This window comes from Astatotilapia calliptera, chromosome 1 (assembly GCF_900246225.1).
Source record: "Astatotilapia calliptera chromosome 1, fAstCal1.2, whole genome shotgun sequence".
NCBI classification, from domain to species: domain Eukaryota; kingdom Metazoa; phylum Chordata; class Actinopteri; order Cichliformes; family Cichlidae; genus Astatotilapia; species Astatotilapia calliptera.
Genome location: NC_039302.1, coordinates 393,239 through 413,043, shown reverse-complemented (window position 1 = coordinate 413,043; position 19,805 = coordinate 393,239). Strand labels below are relative to the sequence as shown.

The 19,805-nt window shown below is 39.3% G+C and overlaps 1 protein-coding gene across 1 annotated transcript in view; it reads left to right on the top strand.

Moving 5' to 3' along the window:
- The first annotated feature begins 7,177 nt into the window (after positions 1-7,177).
- LOC113026898 (mucin-2-like) overlaps positions 7,178-19,805 on the top strand; it is a 40,314-nt gene continuing 27,686 nt past the window's right edge. Inside the window, exons 1-16 of the mRNA XM_026176205.1 lie at positions 7,178-7,245; positions 7,658-7,699; positions 7,808-8,066; positions 8,502-8,616; positions 8,950-9,034; positions 11,783-11,889; positions 14,018-14,228; positions 14,333-14,458; positions 16,099-16,216; positions 16,622-16,760; positions 16,936-17,046; positions 17,189-17,258; positions 18,352-18,489; positions 18,563-18,727; positions 18,879-18,973; positions 19,055-19,181. Coding sequence (XP_026031990.1) covers positions 7,690-7,699; positions 7,808-8,066; positions 8,502-8,616; positions 8,950-9,034; positions 11,783-11,889; positions 14,018-14,228; positions 14,333-14,458; positions 16,099-16,216; positions 16,622-16,760; positions 16,936-17,046; positions 17,189-17,258; positions 18,352-18,489; positions 18,563-18,727; positions 18,879-18,973; positions 19,055-19,181 — 1,876 coding nt within the window. The 5' untranslated portion in view covers positions 7,178-7,245; positions 7,658-7,689. The remainder of the gene's footprint in view (positions 7,246-7,657; positions 7,700-7,807; positions 8,067-8,501; positions 8,617-8,949; positions 9,035-11,782; positions 11,890-14,017; positions 14,229-14,332; positions 14,459-16,098; positions 16,217-16,621; positions 16,761-16,935; positions 17,047-17,188; positions 17,259-18,351; positions 18,490-18,562; positions 18,728-18,878; positions 18,974-19,054; positions 19,182-19,805) is intronic.

Below are 19,805 nucleotides of genomic sequence, written 5' to 3'. Positions count from 1 at the left end.
TCCTTTGCAGATGTTTACGTTTTTTTTATACAACTGCTCCAGTTGAGATTTTTGAGATAAAAAGAATGTTGGAGATTGGCCTATAGTTGGCTAGGACCACTGGTCAGGAGATGGTTTTTGAGTGATGGTTTAACTACTGCCAACTTGAAGAACTGTGAGGTCTATGTGGCATTGTCTAACTTAGCTTTGAAAAGTCAGATTCTGCTGTTATAGAGGAGTGGGAGTTTGATCAGCCATTCAGTCAGCAACACAACATCTAGAGCTAAAAGTACTAATGATGAATTATGAATTAGCAGCATGTAACAGATTTAATGTTTATCCAGATTCAGCATATACAGTGGGGCAAAAAAGTATTTAGTCAGCCACCGATTGTGCAAGTTCCCCCACTTAAAATGATGACAGAGGTCAGTAATTTGCACCAGAGGTACACTTCAACTGTGAGAGACAGAATGTGAAAAATAAATCCATGAATCCACATGGTAGGATTTGTAAAGAATTTATTGGTAAATCAGGGTGGAAAATAAGTATTTGGTCAATAACAAAAATACAACTCAATACTTTGTAACATAACCTTTGTTGGCAATAACAGAGGTCAAACGTTTACTATAGGTCTTTACCAGGTTTGCACACACAGTAGCTGGTATTTTGGCCCATTCCTCCATGCAGATCTTCTCGAGAGCAGTGATGTTTTGGGGCTGTCGCCGAGCAACACGGACTTTCAACTCCCGCCACAGATTTTCTATGGGGTTGAGGTCTGGAGACTGGCTAGGCCACTCCAGGACTTTCAAATGCTTCTTACGGAGCCACTCCTTTGTTGCCCGGGCGGTGTGTTTTGGATCATTGTCATGTTGGAAGACCCAGCCTCGTTTCATCTTCAAAGTTCTCACTGATGGAAGGAGGTTTTGGCTCAAAATCTCACGATACATGGCCCCATTCATTCTGTCCTTAACACGGATCAGTCGTCCTGTCCCCTTGGCAGAAAAACAGCCCCATAGCATGATGTTTCCACCCCCATGCTTCACAGTAGGTATGGTGTTCTTGGGATGCAACTCAGTATTCTTCTTCCTCCAAACACGACGAGTTGAGTTTATACCAAAAAGTTCTACTTTGGTTTCATCTGACCACATGACATTCTCCCAATCCTCTGCTGTATCATCCATGTGCTCTCTGGCAAACTTCAGACGGGCCTGGACATGCACTGGCTTCAGCAGCGGAACACGTCTGGCACTGCGGGATTTGATTCCCTGCCGTTGTAGTGTGTTACTGATGGTGACCTTTGTTACTTTGGTCCCAGCTCTCTGCAGGTCATTCACCAGGTCCCCCCGTGTGGTTCTGGGATCTTTGCTCACCGTTCTCATGATCATTTTGACCCCACGGGATGAGATCTTGCGTGGAGCCCCAGATCGAGGGAGATTATCAGTGGTCTTGTATGTCTTCCATTTTCTGATGATTGCTCCCACAGTTGATTTTTTCACATCAAGCTGCTTGCCTATTGTAGATTCACTCTTCCCAGTCTGGTGCAGGTCTACAATACTTTTCCTGGTGTCCTTCGAAAGCTCTTTGGTCTTGGCCATGGCAGAGTTTGGAGTCTGACTGTTTGAGGCTGTGGACAGGTGTCTTTTATACAGATGATGAGTTCAAACAGGTGCCATTCATACAGGTAACGAGTGGGGGACAGAAAAGCTTCTTACAGAAGACGTTACAGGTCTGTGAGAGCCAGAGATTTTCCTTGTTTGAGGTGACCAAATACTTATTTTCCACCCTGATTTACCAATAAATTCTTTACAAATCCTACCATGTGAATTCATGGATTTTTTTTTCACATTCTGTCTCTCACAGTTGAAGTGTACCTCTGGTGCAAATTACTGACCTCTGTCATCATTTTAGGTGGGGGAACTTGCACAATCGGTGGCTGACTAAATACTTTTTTGCCCCACTGTATATGTGACATGTGCCTTAATAGTATTTAGGAACAAAGAGACAAGTACTCAGCAAGTAGTTGCCCTAAAGCTCCCTAGTGCTGTGACTGTGATTAAATGTCCAGGTCACCGGGAAACTGACAGCTTAACAGCTAAATAAAGACAAGCTAGCTAAGTGAGCTACTCCAGGTACTCTTGTGGCAGCTTTACTTTTCTTTACGTAGCTATCAGTTTAGGAGGTATCTAGTAAAGTTTTCTATCTATAACAGCATTTGGGACAAACATTTCAAAGTGCTTCACAAAATAAAGCAGTTGGTGACGTTGCTAAGGAGAGTGATGAGTAGGTCGATTGGGTACAAATATTAACTTTAGTACTAAGGTGCATGCAGTCGTGAACTAACAAGACTAAAACAACTAACATTGCATGGCATATTCACAAAGGTTCATAGATAAGCCCTCATAAAGGGCCTGTAAAGGTACAGTGGGAACTGTGAACACAACTAATGCACTCTGCAAGGGTATTTTTCTACAGGTAGAAACAGCATCTGGATAACAGATGGAGATGCAGAGGTCCTGGATCAGGTGCTGGTGATCTGATGATGAGTGCGAGGGGACAACGGAGTGAAACAGGCTGCTCCAGACAGCCAAACAACGACACATCCAACAGCCCTTGAATCTAGTGCAGATCCTACAGCCCATGTGGAGCGATCCAGTGCCAAAACCTGCTCCTAAATGATGGAATGTGCAAGATCAACTGCTATCCATCGCAGACACTGAGCTAAATCAAGAGTAGGACCAAGTCGTCTCAAGTATTCTTAGAAGCTATGCAAGATCCAGCCGTCAAGAAGCACCAAGAGAGACTTTTCTCGGACTCATAAATTGGTTGAAATATGGGACTGACAAAGGGACACAAGTTGAGTAAAGTTTGAAGCTGACTGCAGAAACTGTCAACATTGAAGTGACATTTCATAGCCCACACTAAGAAATGTGTTTAGAAAAAGAAGCTGCACCTGACCAAGACGGACACTGATTTTAATTGGACAGTCATATTAGGGCTACTGTCAAGTCCAGTTTTTAGGCCGCATTTTGAAATAGTAATCCATGCTTTTATTTCATCTCGTTTGGATTACTGTAACACACTATATGTTGGAGTCCAAAGTGCTGCTGCACGACTTTTAACCAGAACCCGTAAAAGAGAACACATAACTCCCATCCTTGCTTCAATCCATCGGTTGCCTGTATATTCTAGAGTTCAGTTTTAAAATTCTAAAACACGACTTAAAACCCATTTTTACTCCTTGACATATGACACAGTATGACCCTGATTTTATTGTTTTATATGTAATTCTAATTATCATTTTATACTATTTTATGTTTTTGCTATTTGTGCTAATTTTATTATTTTAAATGTCATTTTAATTATGATCTTTTTTCATCTTTATTTTCTTAAACTTATTCAATTTATCATTTCTGGCATGTCAAGTGTACAGAACTGTTCTGGAAGTGCTATATAAATAAATTGCTTGCTTACTGACCAAGTTGAAGTCCAACACGGGGAATTAATTGTTTAATTGTATTATTTTCATTTTCACATATGGTGCCATATAATCCATCTTTGTATTATGTGTGTGTTGTGTGGATTAGTGTTCATGGGGGTTTTGATGTGGTACCTCTAGGTATCACAGGAGGGAATGTTGTGGATTTTTGGATGACATGTATACCTATATAACTACACACACTATATATCTACCTGCACTGAACATATATTCTGTAACTTACACGTAGACTCTTAAGCACAAGACGATTTGCCTTAACCATAGTTTATTAAGGTGGTACAGTCACAGGGCAGTTAATGCTGTGGAGAGTTCTCCTGAATAACTCACTCTCCAGCTCTGGTGACTAACCCCCTCAAGACACACTCAACGTCTTTCATGCAACACAATGAAAACATGTCTCTTAAAAAACAGTAACACTATAACAGAGATCACAATAAAAGAAACCTCGAGCAGAACCAGGCCCATCTGCTGCTACCAGTTGGGATGAGGGTAGGAAGACAGAACATAAGACATACTGTGGAAGAGAGACAAATATTAACAAGTAATGATTAAATGCAGAGAGGTCTATTAGCATATAGTGAGTCCCGGGCAGCCTACGTCTATTGCAGCATAACCAACGGAGGATTCAGGGTCACCTGGTCCAGCCCTAACTATATGCTTTAGCAAAAAGGAAAGTTTGAAGCCTAATCTTGAAAGTAGAGATAGTGTCTGTCTCCTGAATCCAAACTGGAAGCTGGTTCCACAGAAGAGGGGCCTGAAAACTGAAGGCTCTCCCTCCCATTCTGCTTTTAAATACTCTAGGAACAACAAGTAGGCCTGCAGTGTGAGAGCGAAGTGCTCTAATAGGGTGATATGGTACTACAAGGTCATTAAGATAAGATGGGGCCTGATTATTTAAGACCTTGTATGTGAGGAGCAGGATTTTGAATTCTGGATTTAACAGGAAGCCAAAACAGGAGAAATCTGCTCTCTCTTTCTAGTCCCTGTCAGGACTCTTGCTGCAGCATTTTGGATCAGCTGAAGGCTTTTCAGGGAGTTTTTAGTAGTCCGAACAGTAATTCAATTGTCAACACAGATAAACAACACGAAAACACCAATGTGTGTTGTAACAGGAACAGGAAGCAATACTCTACAACAGAGGGAGCCAACACAAAATGACTTTATTCACTTAATCTAGATTAACAAAAATAAATAAACAATGACAGAAACAATTAAAAGAAGAGCTTCAGTATAAGAGCTTCAGTATAAGAGCTTCAGTATAAGAGCTTCAGTATACTCATCTCTGGCTGACCTTATATGAAGAAGAAGTAAAAGGATCTTAAAGATGATCACACTGACTGTCAAATTTATCAAGAAAAAGTCTAAATAAACGGCTGAAATTACAATAAAAAAGGATAGATGCTCAGGAATTCTCTGAATGCAACAACATGTTTTTTTCTGTGAGTTAATTAATGGCATGTGAACTTTTAATAATACCATCTCTAGTGACACAACCTACACACTCTAGTTAGAAAAGAAAGTGAGTTTATTAAAAATAGACCACAGGATGCATATCCTGGACGGGGTTAGCTGAGTCACTGTCACTTATTTACACAGGGTTCCCACATTAAGTCCAAAATCCTTCTCCTCCTTAAAGCAACACTCGTCATGTTTGCACCTGAACAATGTGCCATATTGTTTTACCTTTTTTCTAAGGGAGGGGTGCGGACCGCTAGATATTGCAGTATCTTGCAAACTGAAAAACCCACTGATAAAAAATCACTGAAAGTGCAACATAGTTAGGTTTGCTATTATTTACTACCATAAAAAGTTGTTATTCAGAAACATGTGGGTGATAAAGTTTATTTAAAATTCCCTGGTAAATTCAGCAGGCTTAATAGGCTATTAAAACTTCCAATGTCATTAAAACATTATTTAATGAGGTTGACAGCAAAAATATAAAATTAATAAATTTTGGCTTATTTCAAAGGGACCTATGCTGCAGCTCTACACCAGATATTCCTCCACCTGAGATTCCCACCCTTCTTACAATGCATTACTACTACTGCTGCAGATTTTCTTTCAGCATGTGATCAGGTGACTGATGCTACTGCTGTTATGAGGTTCACTGCTATCTGTGGATTTAACCAATTGACATGAACATCATCTAAGCAGATGTTACATCAGAACAGCCTTCCAAGCCCTAGCCAGTAAAAAGTGAACAGCATCACTGATCTAAATTCAAATTGGCAACTGCTGCCCTCAACACTGTAAACATCTGAAAAATAACATTTTGACTATAAAAACAGCAACCATTACATTTGACTGTTAAGTGTTTTCTTGAAAGAAAACTCTATTTTTGATCTGTGTACTGTTGTTTTATAACCTGTTTGAGACAGATGGACCTCTATATAGGATGATTCCATGAATCAGACGTATGTGGACAACCAGCTGTCCAGGGGTCAGTTGACATGTTGTATATCCATGACAAAACTGTGTGCCGATTTATCATAAAGCAAAATGTGGTGCAGTCTTCTAGCTTTCATTACTAGCGAAGGACTTACCTTTATCTTCCACTGTTAGCTGAGCTAAATGTTTACTTGCACACACTAGTGCAGAAAGTACCATAAAGAACTCATCTCTGCATTTTCTGTTGAAGCATATCCTATTTATTTGCTTTAAGAACTTTTGGGTTACTTTTGGAATATATGTTGGGAACATGTTTTGCACTATGAAGCACTGCCCAATCGGTCTTGGAGCATTTGGCTGAATCTGAGCGGAGATTTCACCCTCCTACTTCTAACAGCACTCAAATCATCAATAGAGACCAATGATGCAGTTCCACATGTCTGTGCCTTAATTTTACCTTCACTATGTTTTGAAAACTGATGTGGTAGATTTAAGATTATAAGCTGTGCTTTTTCTTTTCCATAGTTTTCTCTTCCTACCCTTGATTTTATCTGTCCAAATAATTCTCGAACAACCTTCACTTGATTTAAGGTCTGTACTTTAGTCGTAGCTTTATTGTCTGATTCAAATTCTCGGTGGTGTCCAGAGACAAAAATGACTAAAATGAGTCATTTTCGAAAGATATGGACCGAGCTGTATATGATGCCAAAATGTGTGGCACCAGTAATTAAATTTTTATCTACAGACGTTCCAAAAACAGTTGTATTAGCGAGAATGCTACTACTTCTAAAAAAGGTGCATCTGCATTATGCAGTTTACAATGTATATTCTGTGTTAGATGTTTGGGTGATTGGGTTAATGTCAGGAGCAAAGCGTAGATCAGTATTGTATTCCAGGTGTTGTTAAGCTTAGTTTAACTTGTTTCATGTCAGGACTGACTTTTTCAATACCAGATAATTATTTTAGTTGTTAACCAAATAGCACAGATAAACTATTTAAACCGTTAGACCAATTCGGTTTCCCCTCTGTTTTCTGGCTTGTTCATGTCTTAGTGCACTGAGAGTCAAGCAATGCCAGGACTGTAACCATCAGAACCTCCTGTTTTTATATAGTTAGTTGGAAGTATATAGAGTGAAGAAGCTGCTCGGTATGGTGGTGGGGATGATGTTTGCTGAGTAAACATACTTGATGATTTGCTTCAATATGAAATATGATGCAATGTAGCTCCACCTTCAGAGGCGCATTATAAAGGAGCTTGTTCCCCAGGTGAATCCTATCGTCTGTAGTGTTAGTCCTCCTGACCAACATGGGGGCCAAAGGGCTTGAATTGATATCATGGCTCATCTATCTGACGCTGATAGTCGACTCACTTACTCAGAATGGTAAATGATGTGCTGGAAATATTAGAATTTCACACTCAATGGATGTGCTATAAGATATTGGGAAGAGGACAGAGAGTCATATTTACTTTGATCATTGATGTGAATCCCAACTGATGATGTAAATTTAGATACATTATATCATGCTTGGGTTGGTTTATATAGAATTTATTTCATAGCTTCAACACATTAATTAGAAACTGTAATGCAGTTTGCTGCAGACAATCTTGGTTAAATCTACTGAAGCCATTTCTGGTGTTAAAGAGTACATACGGTTCTGGGATATCTGCAACAGTTAACTGTCTTGGCAATCTTCAGTTTGAGTATTTGAGTTTCATATCAGTGAATTGTCAGTTGATAATTTCTAATTTCCTACATCTAAATTAATAAATACCTTTTTTTGTCTTTACTACAGTGACCACTGCTCCTTCTACAAACACACTGACCATGACTTCAGGTAAGTTTGCAAATGTCCAATATGGTTATTTTTTCTTCAGGTCTTCATGTAAATTTAAAACGATTTCTCAAAAAGAATTTGTAATTTATTAATTTATTAATTTTATAGCTAATGCATCCCACATTGGCCGAGTGTGCACAACTTGGGGATACTATCACTTCAAAACCTTTGATGGCGATTTCTTCCAGCTGAATTCGAGTTGTAACCATGTCCTTGCAATACAATGCAAGGACAGCTATGAAAACTTTAATATCCAGATGCGGCGGCGCTTAGTCAACAACATCCCCACAATCAGCAAAATCATCATGATGCTGGAAGGATCTGAGGTGGAGCTCTCTAACAACTCAGTGCTTGTCAATGGCAAGATGTAAGTTCGGGAAAGACCTATCAACTGTACTGACATTTTTCCAAGAATATTTCAGTAACTTTAACTACTATATATTCAGGGGGGTGCAGGAGTCAGAATCCAATATCAAACGTAGGTCCAATTGTATCTGTTTACATTTTCAGCATTGTACCATCTTAATATGAGATTTATTCTGCTTTAATGACAGCAGCACTCAACCTAAATGTAAGCATCCGCTGCAACCTGCAAATCTACAATATCCCTCCATAGGACACTATCTTGTCCTTTCAAATGCTCAAACAAAGCCCTAGCAATATTCTGTGGCAGTGGGGTTAGGGGTCTGTCTGGTCTGTTAATGACTGATTTGTATAACTAAAGAGCAGCAGTACAAGGGTAATGTGAATTTGTTTTAATTTTTACACTCATTTTTAAAATATCACTCTTTGTTTGCACCAGGGAATCTCTTCCATTCAGTAAATCAGGAGTGACTGTCAAGGGGACCGCATCTAGTATCTCTGTTGAAGCTAATCTGGGAATAAAGGCAATCTGGAACCTGGACGACTCCCTTGATGTATGAAGCCTTCTCTCACATACAAAAATAAATTATCTGACTGGCTGTTTATTGGAGATAAATTATCAGGATGTGAGGAGAGGGACGTCGCCTCCAAATATGCTCCTTCCGATTCTTATCTATATATGACCCCTTAGTTCTACAAGCTGTTTGTTCTGGTTTTCATCCTGCTATTCAGATGAGCTCAGAATGCAGACAAATTGTCATGTGAATGTCCTACTTTAACCTTTTAATGGATTACAAGGAAAGAATGCCATATATTGGAGTTCAATTAATATTGTCCTGTCTTGTGATTTTGCCAGTTACCTATTGTGTAATTGATTATCTTCACAGATTGAAATAGATGAGAAATATCGGACTCAGACATGTGGACTGTGTGGAAACTTTGATGGCATATCCAATGAATTCCTGAATGATGGTAAGATAATTGTAATATTTCAGGAGGTAGTCTAATGTAGTCTGTAGTTATTATAACACAAACTGCAAATAACGTGCATGTACCCTGTAATTACGTGCAGTTTGCAGGCAACAAGTCAGGGTTTTGCAGATTTTTTTTTTTTTTACAATTACACCGTACCCTGTACTTTCTGGGGAGCGGGGTGTATTGTGGAGTCGCTTAATCTCGTCTAACTTCTAGGTATTTTACAGGGAAAGAGGTGTAAATTGTACTGTAAGTAATTTTAAGAATCCTGCTAAGTAAATACTGAGTAAGTATTACTTACTCAGTAAGTACTGATTACATAACTAATTTTGTGCCTAATGGATGTTTCAGTATTCAACTCTTTATATATTACATATAAAATGATACATAGATAAACACTTTTCTTCATTTCTTATTTGAAATCATACATTGATATTTACAGTCATAGCATAGGCTCATCTGTGCCTATAATGATGGAAACAATGTGAGTTGTTTTCATTAAACTTTAATTAAAAACAAGGACATGAAACTATTCCTTAACCCTTAAAATATTAGCTTTAGAAATACATTAGCAGACAAAACAATACTTACACCCTGAAACACATGATATTTGCAAGTTTTTTTTCTTTGTGAACAAATGTCCAAAATGACCTCAGACTGTTAAAAATTAAAAGTGTGGACATGGCTTTTGTGTATAATATTTTACAAGACAGCAAGACAGATAGTGCAATAACTTCCTAAATATATATATTTTTAATGCATTGCACACACTGTACCTCAACAGTGATATGTGACAGGGTTGTCCTGTTCACACTGTCATACTTAAGTGTCTCTTGAACAGTTTCACAGCTTCTGGTGTCTTTTCATAATACATTTGTACCTGTGCATTAAGTGATCAAGGGCAGTCTCTAAAAGAAGAAAGACAAAATAAACACATTCAGTCTGTTTAAAGCTGCGTTGAAATGTCTGAGTATAGTTAAGGTCCAATTATTATCATTTTTTAAACAAAGCAAAGACATGTACATAAAGTTTTAGCATTTTACAAACAGGGGAAAAACATTGCAGACCATTAGCTAGGAAAACCACACCTACTGATAACGCCGCTGTTCTGCTTCACGGTTCTTTCCAGATCCTACAATGAAATAATCAGGAGGAAAACATTTTGAGAGAAAACCAAACAAGAAAATAAAATAAAACAAGAAAATCTTTTTTTTGGAAAGAGTGATTAGGGTGACATATAGGATAAGATAAGATAAACCTTTATTAGTCCCACACTTTTTGTTTGGTCATGGCAGAAAGGGGACAGTACAAAGTTACAGCAAAAAATAAGAAAAACAATAGCATGGAATAAGATAAAATAAAATAAAACAACATACTATATGAAATAAAATAAAATACTGTGTTGCATTGGGAAATTACACTAGTATTACATAAAAATATATATAAATGACATGGTTGTCATTTCTAAACACCTAAAAATGAACACATAACCTTTTTGAAATAAAGTAAATAAACTAGGTGGAACATTTATTTTTATGCTTTTTATGCATTTATTTTAAGGTGTTGTTTGAATAAACTGTTCTTATAAATACAAAAACTGTAAATACACGTGAATGCCAATTTTTGTATATTTTTTATTGTATTTAGGTGACTAAAGAAAGACTAATAAAATAAGTATTAAGTATTGATTAACACATTTCCTACAGGTTACCCGCACTTTAGTCGCAGGTCTTACAGTCTATAATTGTGTCATTGTTTCCTGCAGAAAGAATGACTTGTTGCCTGCAAATTGCACGTAATTACAGGGTACTTAAGCCTTATTCGCAGACCGTGTTCTAAAATGTTCTAAAATGTTCTAAAATGTTCTAAAATGTTCTAAAATGTTACTGTCTATCCACAATGTGGATGTGAGAAAACACAAGGGGGGAAAACGTTGCCCCACTCTCAAGTTGTGGAGATCAAGTATCCTTAAGCAAGATGGACATGCTCATAAGGCAGAGACGTTACACTTTGTGAGCATGGAATAAGCTGAGAGAGAGGAGAGAAATAGCCTTTTTTTGTCCCTTTTAATGATCTCTAGATTTGACAAGTCAGTCACTGTTCACCTTGCTTGTCCTGAGAGAACACCACTGGTTTCTTTTAATGTTAGCAGCAACTTTTCAAAAAAGTTCACAGTCATTCAGAAGTAAAGACAGGGAGGAGCTCCACTCTATGAAAGACTACAAAGGCAAATAGTTCAACAATTCTCTGTGCACAAATCACAGTCAACAATATTGAATAGTTGCGATCTTCAGCCCCTTTTCAAAAGCGTGCACACTGAAAATAGGCATAATTGTGTAGCAGAAATGATTGCATAGGTTTTCAAAACCATTTGTCATTGACCACCATTAGTTGCTGCATCCATAAATGCAATTTTAAAGGATCCTGAAATGCTTCGGTTTGATGAAAAAAAAAGTGAATTTCTTTTTGAAAAAATCTACATGGGGGTTAGTGCACATTGGAAACGTCTTAGCTTACACATCTACGAGGGCCCCTATAATACTGACTTATATTTATTAGATTTGGAGCAACATATACTGTCATTCAATTAGCATAATTTTCCCCATTTTTAAATAGCATAGTTCTGTACTGAAAGTCTAGATGCAGACCTGTGACCTCTTTGGTTCATTATGAAATAGAATACGTAATGAAGAAGCCCCCCAATAAGCTTCATGATCATTTTATTGTGACTGTGCTGTACTACAGGAACCCCAGTGTCTGTGGTGGACTATGCTGAGACCTGGAAGATAAATGGCCCCACAGAGTACTGTGAGGAGACTGACATCAACCCAGTCCCGAGCTGTGGTGATAAGGTGAGTCTTCACTATTTCTCATTTTCAACACTGTTAAATTAAATTCAGTTTTAATTATACAAAATCAATAGGTGCTTTATATTGTAAGTTTAAGAGCCTTCAGTAATATGGAGAAACTCCAATAATCAGATGACTGCCTGAGAGCAAGTACTTGGTGACAGTGAGAAGAAAAAGCTCCCTTTTTAACAGGAAGAAACCATTAGCAGGGTCAGTCATCCGGCCTCACCTCAGGGGTGAGGGGCAGAAGACGACATAAAGACACACTGTGTAAGAGGGCTCAGGGGGTTGGGTAGCGCATCTGTAACCGGAAGGTCGCCGGCTCAATCCCCATGCTCTCTGTCCTGGTCGTTGTGTCCTTGGGCAACACACTTTACCCTACCGCCTACTGGTGATGACCAGAGGGGTCGATGGCGCGATACGGCAGCTTCGCTTCTGTCAGTCTGCCCCAGGGCAGCTGTGGCTACAACTGTAGCTGCCTCCACCAGTGTGTGAATGTGAGAGTGAATGAATAGTGGTATTGTAAAGCGCTTTGAGGGCCCCGAAAAGCGCTATATAAATCCAATCCATTATTATTATAAAAACATAATGGGTAAAAGAGGTGAATGCGGAAACAGTGTATCATGGAAAGCCACCAGCAGCCTAGGCCCAAAGCAGGATAGCAAAGGGAAGATTCAATTTTAACTTTGACTCTGGATTTAACAGGGAGCCAATGAAGATAAGCTGGTATTGGAGAAATATGTTATCTGATTCTTTAGAATCAGAATCAGAATCAGAAAGGGTTTTATTGCCAAATGTTGAGCGGGTTTACAACATTAGGAAATTGCTGCGGTGCTTCAGTGCAAACATACTGTTATAAATACTGTTATAAATTAAGCTTAAATGGACATGAAAATAAAAATGAGAATAAGAATTAAAAGTGCTAAGTAGATAGATATATACATGATATATAGATGATATATAGATGAGTGCAGGTGGTGATCAGTGCCAAACATGGAATGATGCAGTGAACACAGCGTAGGGTCATGTGTTAGTGATGGGAACAGTCATACGGTTATTGTTCATGAGTCCGACAGCAGAGGGGAAGAAACTGTTCTTATGGCGAGAGGTTCTGGTGCGAATGGACCGGAGCCTTTACCCTGTCAGAACTCTTACTGCACTGTGCGTGAACTAGTTTCTATCTGAATTGAGAAGCAGGAAATTAGAGGTCATTAAGTTCTTTATATCTTAAAGACATTCTTGTAGTTTAACTAATGCTATCTTCACTAAAACTGTTACTGTGATGACAAGTAGTTATACTATTTATACAGTCTACAGAAAACAACAAATAAACAACAAGGTTAAAGTGCCACTGTGAAACATTGCAACATGTTATATATACACCTGTGATTAAAAATACAAAGAAAAGTAAAAATGTAAAAGCAAAACAGTAGCAGTAATACAGAGACTATTTAATATTGCACTGCAGCTGCCTCAGACGTGCGGAGTATAGTAGTAAGAGTGTGTTTATTTAACCCTAACCCAGCAGACCTTCTCCCACAGACTAATTCAACCCACGAAATAATTTTTACAATCCTTCATAAACCTGTATAATAACTCTTCATTCTGTGCCAGGTGACAACATCTGTCAGGCATATGATAACACACAAATGTCTTTAATGCAGCTATTGTTCTTAGATTTATACTGTGTTATAATGCATTTATATTATTGATTTGCACTGATTTGCACTGCTCTCTTAATAGTATTATAGTATATAGTATATATATATATAGTATTATAGTACTCATACCCCTTAAACTCTTGGAAATGTTGTCACCTTACAACCACAAACCAAAATGTTTTCATTAAGATTTTCTGTGATAGACCAATACAGAGAATCTCATAATTGTGCAGTGGTATGGAAATGATGCACGGTTTTCAAAATTTTAAGCAAATTAAAATCTGAAAACTGTGACATGTTTGTGGTTGTAACAAAAATGTGAAAAAGTTCAAGGGGTATGAACACTTTTTCAACGCACTGTTATTGTAAACTCAAACAGATGTTACCTTGCTACCTTGAGGGTTCAAACTGTAGGCTTCTAAAAATGATTGGCAGTATGTATTTTTTTAACTGACTGACTTCTTTTTCAGCAATTCTGTGACCAGACTTTCTCCAGTGATCCCTTTGTTGATTGCCAAAACATTCTTGACGTGGAATCCTTTAGTAAAGCCTGTATGGTGGACACGTGCAACTCTACAGACAACACTACTTTTGTCCTCTGCAAAACACTTTCAGAGTTCTCCAGACAGTGCATCCATGCAGGTGGCAAACCCCAAGAATGGAGGAACGATACATTTTGCTGTAAGGGTGCAACATTTACAGTTCTGGGTCTCCATCATAGGCAGTGTTTTTTCCTTATACTTTGCAAAATTCTTTAATTGACATTGAAAAACTTTTGTCCACAGACAAGAAATGTCCATACAACATGGTGTTCTTGGAATGTAGCAGTTCATGTCCTGACAGCTGTTCCACCCCTCAGGCCAGCCAGACATGTGACAGCCATTGTCATGATGGCTGCAGCTGCCCTGCTGGTATGTCCACACTCCTTTTGCACTCCATCTCTTGCTTTCTGTCTCTCAGAGAGAAAACAATTGCAAAGTATTCTGGGCAGTCGCAGCCAGGTTGTTCACACAAAACTAAAACTGCATAATTCGGATCTCAGATGTCGGAACTCGGGAGCCACGTCGCTCCTGAGTCAGCACATCCCTTTAATGAAGTCAGAAGATAAAAAAAAGCAGGGTTTGTTTTGCTTCTTGGATTGAGCCATTCATGCATCACTAGCAATATAGCATAATACCTCTTTTGTGCTTAAAAACACCATGGTATCACATTTATGATAGAACCTGATAAGCACTCTGTGTATGGATTATTTAGCAAGTCACAATTAGATACCAGTGGCAGTACAGATTAAAAGTTTCACCACTGTTTATGTTCACTGCCACCATCTTTGATTTTTAACTTAGGGTTGGTAGGGTTGCTCCAATTTTTTTATTTTTTTATTTCTTTGTTTTGAGTTTTTGGATTTTCTGAGTTGAGGTGGCATTCCAGATAAATATTCTGACTGGGAACTTGAAACACAATGTACCACACATATCCAACAGATAAAGATTGTTTTATGGTCCCACAATTGTGTCCATCGGCAGACACGATTTCAGTAGGACAGAGAGGGGAGAGAGTTTCGACCACACACTACTTTGCATTCTGCCAAATGTTGATTGGTTGACAAGTGGACCAGAAGAGAGAAAGGGATGACAACAGTAGAAAAAAAACCAACACCCCCCCCCCCTACATGTAGTGATATTTGAGACCTTTCCCAAATAGCAAAATTGGTATGGTCCCGATCTGGCCCACACAATTTGCTTACACTTGACCTACATACCACACAGAATGACGGCCCTTTGGGGGCCCAGATCTGGCCTACACATGGGCCAGCACAAGGCCAGTTGCAGACACACTGGTGGCCCTTTGCTGGCCCATGTGTGGATGAGTAAACCCTCACTAGGTTTTGGATAAAGTGTAAACTCACAAATCTGTCAAACCTGCATTTGAAACGTCGGCTACCATAGTAGTATAGTATTGCAACATGGCATTTGGGTCTTCTAACTAAAATAGGAAAACAGAAACATAAGTAGTGCATCATTGCCAGACCTGGCCCACATCTGGTTGACATACTCCCTGCCATAACAACCATCGGTCAGAAGTGCCAGCTTGATGCCGGATCCCGGCCAGAGCTGTTTTCTATGGGCCTGGGCCACATAAACCAAACCATAATCGGGCCAGATATGGCATGCCATCACATAAAGAGTGACATCGTTGCCAGACCTGGCGCACATCTGGTTGACATACACCCTGCCATGACACCACTCAGTCAGAAGTGCCAGCTTGATGCCGGATCCGGGCCAGGCCTGTTTTAAATAGATAAATATGAAGGCATGCTGGCTCGGACGTCGCCCGGATCAACAAGGTCCGCGTCAGGTGTTGAGGAACCAGGGCACCCTGACGAGAAGTGGGCTACTGGAACAAGAAGGCATCGGTGGGCAAGAGACGAAAACAGGGCGTTGTTGGAATGCTACTACGCAAGTAACCCTGGTGGAAGGGGTTACGTGAATAGGATGAGGGACCTATGGATATATATATATATAAATATATATTTTTTGCGTCTCTTTCTCAGGGATGGTCTTTGATGATATTGGTAACAGCGGATGTATCGCAGTCTCTCAGTGTCCATGTCTGCACAACAACGAAATCTACAAGCCAGGAGAGTCCTACTCGCACCACTGTGGATCCTGGTAAAATGAATTTGTGCCACTTTGTTGCAGAGTTAAAAAAATGAAAATAAAACATTTTTATTGTGTATGTGATACTAGAAATGGTAAAGACATGAATCTAAGAGTACCTTTGATAGGATGATTAAGTGTTAAAGCCATTTCTAAGTTACACAATTACAATCTCCCACAAAATTATTGTGTACGTCGGAGGTACTGCAAGTAAGAATGTTTTAGCAGTCTCCTCACATTTACAGTTTGTACATTTATGTGACAATTTTACCTTTTTAAAGTTTTACAAACGTTAGTGAGTTTATTTTAAGACATAGTAGAAAATGTAATGCAGTGTGTTACTAAAGCAGTTATATGAATATTTGACCATATTAATAATTTTTAATACATAAATGAAATGTGTGTGTGTCTTGACAGTGTATGTGAAAGCGGTCAGTGGAGTTGTACAGAGACAAACTGTCCAGGAATCTGTTCTGTCAAAGGAGGAGCTCATGTTAACACCTTTGATGGAAAAGTCTACACATTTCATGGCGATTGCTCCTATGTTCTAGCTAAGGTGATACTCACTGCTAGTCCTTCTCCACATACACATAACAGCAGCATCTTAAACCGGATGCACCATCAGAAAATAATATGCTAATATAATAATATGATTTGAGTACATACATGTGTAGTGTAATGGTTTTTTTTTTGGTGACTGATTACATGTTTTGTTTTGATGTGCTCTGCAGGACAGTAATGGTTTGTCCTACACTGTGCTGGTGGATCTGGTCAAGTGCGGGCTAAGTGACACAAAGACTTGCCTCAGAACTGTAACTTTGGCCTTAGGCAGCAATTCTGTGGTAAGCTGCAGGCATAAAAACATCATCATTACTCCTTGTGTCTGAAAAAAATCCAGATCTCACAAAATCTTGTGCTTTTTCTCACCAATAAGAATTTGCAAATCCTGGTGTGTCTAAAATGTGTCTTTCTGCAAAATGACAGGTTGTTAAAGTTCAGGCATCTGGGCAGGTCTATGTGAACCAGATTCATTCTCAGCTTCCACTGTTTACAGGTAAGTTATCTCACATTTCACTGTCCACATATAGTAAACACATCTTCTTAATATAATGATCATAGTCTATGTATGCACATTTTCCTCAGTAATAAATGTTTTTAAAAAAACACCCATTCATCCATCCGTTTTCTTCTGCCTCCTGCCTTCTTCTGACCCCGGGTTGAGGGTTTTCCAGCCTAAGCAGAGAAACCTAGGCCTCCTTCTCCCTATCCCCCTTCTCCAACCTATCTAAAGGAACGCCAAGGTGTTCCTGGGCCAGCAGACAAATGTAATCTCTCCAGTGTGCCTACCCCATCAGCCTCCTGCCAGTAGGGAGCCCAGCCACTCTTTGGAGAAAGCAAATTCTATCTGCAGTCACATTCTTTTGTTCACTACCCAAAGCTGGTGACTACGGGTGAGGGTAGGGACATAGATCAACCAGTAAATCGGCAGCTTTGCTTTCACACTAAGCTCTCTCTTCACCACGAAAGACCGGCGTACTGCAGCGGCAGCCCGCTTCGCTCTGCTTCCTCCAAAGTCCCCACAGGCTAACCTGTGGACACCTTCAGCTTGAAAGCTCCCTTTGCTCAGGTGTCTACAGTCTGGCTAAAGGATTACCACCATGACAGGCACCACCTCGCAGCTGCAACTTTTTGCAGCAGCCTCAACAATGGAGATGCTGAACATTGTTGATTCAGACTCAATGTTCTCAGCCTACCTTGGAAAGCTGCCACCTCACAGACAGAGCCTTCTGTCAGGCAGTCCCAACGCACCCTCACTATAGGTTTATTAGAAATCCAAGTACTTATATAATCATTTAATGCATTCTTTGTTTGCTTTTGTTTTATGTGACATTCAATTTGTCTTACTTGACAATTTATCACAGGTAAATTGAACGTGCTTGAACGTGACTTTCAATTTACATAAGCTAAGGGCCAGCAAAATTAGTATTTGCAAAAGAATTTTGTTCAACTCACTACAAAATATGTAATAAAGAATTGGAACAAAAGCACCACACTCATTAGTTGTATTTATTTATCTGCGTCATTGACGTTTGTATGTTTGTGTTTGAATTAATTGCTACATTTTTCATGTCTTCTGACCTCTACAGCTGATCTGAGAGTCTTTAAGCCATCTTCCTTCTACATCCTTGTAAGCACCACAGTGGGCATACAACTGATGATTCAGCTGTCTCCCATAATGCAGCTGTTCATTTCAGCTGACAGGTCCCTCACAGGAACCACCTCTGGTATGTCTCCACATTATTGTTAGTGTCTGGAACGTCTGGAATCTGTGTAACTGTGGAACTTCTTATTTGAAAGGTTTATGTGGAAACTTCAACGACATCATGAGTGACGACTTTAGAGTGACAAGTGGGCTGGTGGAAGGCACTGCTGCTGCATTTGCAAATGCATGGAAAACCAGAGCCAGCTGCCCAGACATTATATCACATTTTGGAGACCCTTGTAACAACAACATCCTCACAGGTACAGATAAAACTCCTGTATTATTATGTTTTATCTTATAAAAGTTATTATGTTATATGAAAAATACCATACTTCCTTGCTGTTTTTCAAGATTTTATTGAACAACAGATGATATATAACAAGTTTAATTCTGAATGTTTCTGTGTTTTAGAGAAATATGCTGATTTCTGGTGCTCCAAATTAACTGATCCCGAGGGAGTATTTGCTCCCTGCCACGCTGTTGTTAGCCCCAGCACATATAAAGATGTAGGTCTGTACATGCAAAGTTTTAATGAGAACTTTGCAGCTGAACTCTTGTTAATCGTTTCATGAATACTCTTTTGACAGAACTGTATGTATGACACCTGTAACTGTGAAAAAAGTGAGGACTGCATGTGTGCTGCAGTTTCCTCATATGTCTATGCCTGCTCAGCAGCAGGAGTCCACATCAGTGGCTGGAGGAAAACCATCTGTGGTAAGTAAAACACTAAGCATCCTTGAAAAGAGAAACACGGGTTCAAACAACAAATTTATCTGAACATGTTCTCTTTCAACTGCTGCTGTGTCCACAGGCATGATTTTACATTCAAAACATAGGACCATTTGTCTTCTTCTTCTTGACATGATGTGCCAATGCTCGCTGAAGCACATTGTGTTTTTAGTGAGGGGGTTTTCTCGACAACAGGACTGAACCCTTTTGTTTTTAGATTGGCCCCACAACCCAATTTTTAATTCAATTTAATTCAATTCAGTTTTATATTGTAAGTGCCAAATCACAACAAGAGTCACCTCAAGTGCTTTTTATTGTAAGGTAGACCGGATTGGAAATGAAAATCCTACAATAATACAACAGAGGACAAAATAACAATCACACGACCCCCTATGGGCAAATGCTTTGGCGACAGTGGGAGGGAAAAACTCCCTTTTAATAGGAAGAAACCTCCAACAGAACCAGGGTCAGGGAGGGGCGGGGCCATCCGCCGTGACTGGCTGAGGTGAGGGGAGGAAGACCGGACAAAAGACATGCTGTGGTAGAGCAGCAGAGATTGATGATTACTAATGATTAAATGCGGCGAGACCCACTGTCATGTCGAAGAAG